Raw genomic sequence first — 4,928 nt, forward strand, 5'->3', positions numbered from 1 at the left:
ACCACTTTCCCCCAAATGCACAGGTCTCTTCATCCAGGATTGGGGGGATGAAAGAACTGTGGTTCCACAGATCCAACAAAGCAATCTCTCCGATTAAGTGCTTTGGGAACTAAGCGTGGGGCAGCACGACGCATCCCGCAGCAGCCAGGAGCAACACAAAGTCAAAGCCAGGCAGAATGAAAAAGGCTCATGTCTCAGGCTCCCCCCTTGAAGCTTTGGAAGTCTCTTCTGCATTCAGAGGGACTCAAAGGAGCCTCGGAAATAGGTTTGAGTCTGGCTCTGTGCAGAAGCTCCCTGAGAGCAGAGCCTGCGCACAGGAATAATGACTGGCTTATGTTCTTTCCAGGATGTGCAGGAGGATGCATTTGATGACTCCCTCTAACCCAAATCCGGAGGTGAGCCCCTAAAAATGAAAAGAGTTTCTTCACGCACTATTTAGTTTTAAAAAAAATGTTTTACTTTCAGTAATAATATAATTTATTTTTTCAAGTAAATTAATCCACTTCTCTTTAATTATATGACGGCTCCGGCAAAGAGAAGCAGCAGGTACAGTTGGTGAAGTATTTTCATTTGAGCTGAATTTCACACAGTTCCATGCAGATACAGTGCCAGAAACTTCTTGAATGTGTCTGGCTCAAAGCCATGAATTCCAGCGGGTTTCTGCAGGGAGAAAGACACGGATGCTCAGTTTGCAGTGAAGTGATTAATGGAGACAAACAACGGCTTTAAACATGCTCCAATAAGACCTCGGGCATGGCAGCTCCCAAATTGTGCTCTCCCTCCCCAGAGGGGTTTGTGTGGGGATAAACTTCCACTGGTGTCAATCTCAGAGGGCAAAACCCCTTTGTCCAGCAATCAGAAGCCCTCCTAGTACAACCAGTGCTCACAGCCCTGTGCTGTTCACTCCCCAGCAAGGCTGACAGTGCCATGTAAGCATTTCCTTCATCCAAGCTGGTTTTAAACAAGTGTGTTAGGAGATGGTGGATTACAGACAGGGATATCTGGACATAGGAGCAGCTATTAAGCCTGGCATGTGGCACATCAGCACTACAAACACTCAGGAACTGTCTCCCTCAGGAACACCTGCTTAGGGAAGAATGAGGCTGATGCCCGTGTCAGGTCCCCTCGGCTGGTTTAAAACATCCAGCTGAGGTGAAAGGGCAGGATTCCCAGGACCATTTCCTAAACCCCCAGCTGAGGTTAAAGGGCAGCACTGCCAGGACCACTTCCCAAGTTTTCCTTACTGTCACAACTCTCTTCTTGATTTCTGGACGGCACAGGGCTCTCTCATACAGACTCTGATCAGAGTCAATCCAGACCAGATTTTTTATGCCATCGCTCGAGACAAGGTCTGTTGTGTTTAACTGGAACACCATGAACTGGAAGAGCTGTCCATCTGTGCCAATGCTTTGCACCACTACTGGCTGCTCCAAAACCTTGGGATCATCCTAGGAAAAGAAGTGGGGGGTGGGAAACAATGTTTAAAACACCAGTTACTACAGAAATTGTATGAGTTCTTGCTGATTCTGCATGTTCTGTGCTGGTTTAAAGCCAAGATTTTAATAAATGTATTGTTACCTTGCCCAGAAAATTACTCTAGTCAAACAAGTTTTGAATGTAGATTTTGTATTTTAATTAAAATTCCTCCTTCAGCCAGCAATGAAGTGTCAATTTACATACTGAGCTGTGGGACGGGTTAGAGCTCTGCAGCTGAACTCACTCCCTGGGTCCTACCCATCACCACCCCAGTGCGTGTTACATCATGAACACACTGGATCACATCAGTAACCTGAAGGTTGGGGTTAGACCTCTGGACAGGAAAGTTTGGATGGGAAAACTACTGTAACATGCCACGGCAAGGGAATTTCAGGACTCTTTCCACTAGCTGCAGCACCAGAGGGAGAACAAAGGCCCAGGAAGGCAGCAGCAGCCTCCCATACATACCCCGTACAGTGCCTTGGCCTTGGCCAGCGCGTTGCCAAACGCAAACATCAGCATTTTAGCACGAAGCTGTTCTGGTCTGAACCTGTTCGGGCGAATGTTGGCTGACTCCAGGAAGAACAGAGTGTGAGGATGAGAGTATGGATAACCATCTTTAAAACCTGAATGGCAGATAATCATGTCAGAAATCGCTCAGTAAGACCCTGCACAGCCAAGGTTCTCTCCATTGTCCTCAGGGACTGTTCAGTAATTCACTGACAGTAATTCCCTGGGGTTTAGGTTCTTCGCCTCAGTCCTGCTTAGGCCACAAAACACTTGTACCAGGTGTGGAGCACTTGCGCTACACACCCAGAATCACAGAATCAAGGTTGGAGGAGACCTTAAAGATCATCAATTCCAACCATTAACCTGTCACTCCTCTGTAACCACTAAACCATGTCCTCCAGCGCCAGATCCAGACACCTCTTAAACACTTCCAAGGATGGGGACTCCACCACCTCCCTGGGCAAGGCAACCTACTGCCTGAACACCTTAACAGTGGAAAACATTTTCCTGACATCAAATCCTAACAGAGAATCACAGAATTTTAGGGATTGGAATGGACCTTACAGATTATCTAGGCCCAACCCCCTGCCCTGTGTGAGAACACCTCCCACCAGAACAGGTTGCTCAAGGCTTTAGCCAACCTGGCTTTGAACACTGCCCAGGTGGGAGAATCTACCCCCACAGGAAAAAACGTCTTCCTAATATCTAACCTAACCCCTGCCTCAGCTTTTGGCCATTCCTAGTTCTCTTCCTGCGGCCATGGCAGGAGACCATCCCCCACCTCTTTCCAACCCCCTGTCAGGTAGGTGTAGAGAGCCATCAGGTCACCCCTGAGCCTCTTCTCAAGGCTAAACAAACCCAAACCTGTGCCTGGCTCCTTTGTCTCTCATTCTCACACTCTCAGCTGCCTCCCAGAAGGACAAAGACTCCAGGTTAACCCAAACACTTACAACATTATCACCAGCCGCTGGACTTACCTGTGTCATTGAATTCTTTGTACACATTCACTTCCTGGAGATCAATTGTAGGTGAGATGGGATAGAAGGTCTCCAGAACATGTTCTTTGGTGGCCAGTATCTCCTCCTTGGAGGCTACTGGTGGTATTGGGGCCATGGAGTTCATGAGTATTCCGTTCAGGCCACGGACCTGAAGGAGAATGGATTCTGGGGAGGGAAATTAGGCAACATTCAAACATTGGTGCAGTCAGGTTAAGGAAATATGTACACTTCCTTTAGCAAGGTGCAAAGCTCTCCCCCTCACCTGCAAACCCATTTTAAACAGTAGCTCAGCTGTAGGTTCTAAAATACCAACGCTAATTGCTAGGGTTAAGTTCTTAACTAAATGTACTTAGAAAAACAACAGTTCTGATCTGGGACACAAAACAATAAACAATCAGGTCTAGGAAACTGGTTACCTTCTCCTGCCATTTTGTCACTGCTGTCTAACATCTAATGATCTCCTCAGGGACTGTATCCTGCCACCATCTGCTGCCCATGCTGAGAGCACTACTGAAACCAGACTGAATTACCTGGTTCCAGAAATTGTTACATTTTGTCATAGAAGCACAGAGTTTTAGGAGTGGAATGGACCTTAAGAGATCATCCAGCCCCAACCCCTGCCTTGGGCAGGGACACCTCCCACCAGAGCAGGTTGCTTAAGGCTTTATCCAAACTGGCTTTGAACACTGCCAGGGTTGGGGCAGTCACAGCCTCCCTGGGCAACCTGTGCCAGTGTCACCACCCTCACAGGAAAAAACTTTTCCTAATATCTAACCTAAATTGCCACTCCTTCAACTTGAACCCATTTCCCCTTGTCCCATCAATACAGTTCCTAACCAAAAGACCCTCTCTGGCTGCCCTGTAGCCCCTTCAGATCCTGGAAGGTCGCTATGAGGTCTCCACACAACCTTCTCTTCTCCAGGCTGAACAGACCCAACTCCCTCAGCCTGTCCTCAGAGGGGAATTTTCTCCAAGTCCTCAGCCTTAAACCTAGCAGCTTTGTCACCTCTCTTACCTTACAGAGCTAAATGCTTCTCCCACAGCAGCAACTAACCTCTTTCCCACATGGCTGATATCCTGTAGTTTCTAGCCAACATCCTTTTATTCAAAGAAGGATATTTTGCAGTGATTAGCCGGCATAGATGTATCAAGTTTTCAAACAACACTGGGCTTTGGGAGGAGAAAAAGAATAGTTACATTAAAAATGGGATCCTAATCATAGAATTTTAGGGGTTGGAATGGATCTTATGGATCATCTGGTCCCTGGGCAGGGATACCTCTCACCAGAGCAGGTTGCTCAAGGCTTCATCCAACCTGGCTTTGAACACTGCCAGGGTTGGGGCAGCCACAGCCTCCCTGGGCAACTTGTGCCAGTGTCTCACCAACGCTGTAAAACTACTGTATGTAAAACACATCATGGTACAACATCCCCAAACAGCTAACATGGACTAATAACCCACACTGCTGTTCCAAGTTGGCAGAGCTTACCATGAGGTGTTTAAAAACTAACATCCTGCATCAGCCTGAAGCAGAGCTCAGGTTGAAACAGAGACCTTGGCCTGAAGGAAGCTTTAACGGAGTGCAGCGGTTGTGTCAGTGCCGCCGCCAATGCTCAGAACTGGGAGTTTATTTGTTTGGGCTGTTGTACAAGTTGACAACCTGACACAAAGGGTTTTGGACAGCGAGTGAGTCCCTTTGTAGTGTTAACTCCGGTTCTTTACCTGTCACCTGCGGTGCACGGCTCGCAACAATACCACAACTACACACGGCAGACTCCCCTGCGGCCGAGGACTCACCAATATTGCTCCCTCTTGGGGGCAACTTCCGTGGTGTTCCAGAACCTGGCGCGGGAGATGGCCTGCATCACCCTCTCCTCGTGCTCCTGCAGCCCGAGCGCGGCGCCGCTCAGCACGGCCGGCGGCAAACCTTCCACCCGCTGCGTCT

At 48.3% G+C, this 4,928-nt stretch overlaps 1 protein-coding gene across 1 annotated transcript; it reads right to left on the reverse strand.

The window, feature by feature from the left end:
- Window positions 1–434: 434 nt before the first annotated feature.
- MRPL37 (mitochondrial ribosomal protein L37) lies at window positions 435–4,923 on the reverse strand (the record flags this gene model as incomplete). The annotated part of the gene is made up of 6 exons (XM_009084996.1): window positions 435–660; window positions 1,245–1,448; window positions 1,945–2,102; window positions 2,964–3,149; window positions 4,039–4,154; window positions 4,781–4,923. Coding segments are annotated over 6 exons (885 nt in total), but the record flags the coding sequence as incomplete, so codon positions are not given.
- Between the last annotated feature and the right edge of the window lie 5 nt (window positions 4,924–4,928).

The sequence above is a fragment of the Acanthisitta chloris genome, unplaced genomic scaffold (genome assembly GCF_000695815.1).
Source record: "Acanthisitta chloris isolate BGI_N310 unplaced genomic scaffold, ASM69581v1 scaffold25901, whole genome shotgun sequence".
Lineage (NCBI taxonomy): Eukaryota > Metazoa > Chordata > Aves > Passeriformes > Acanthisittidae > Acanthisitta > Acanthisitta chloris.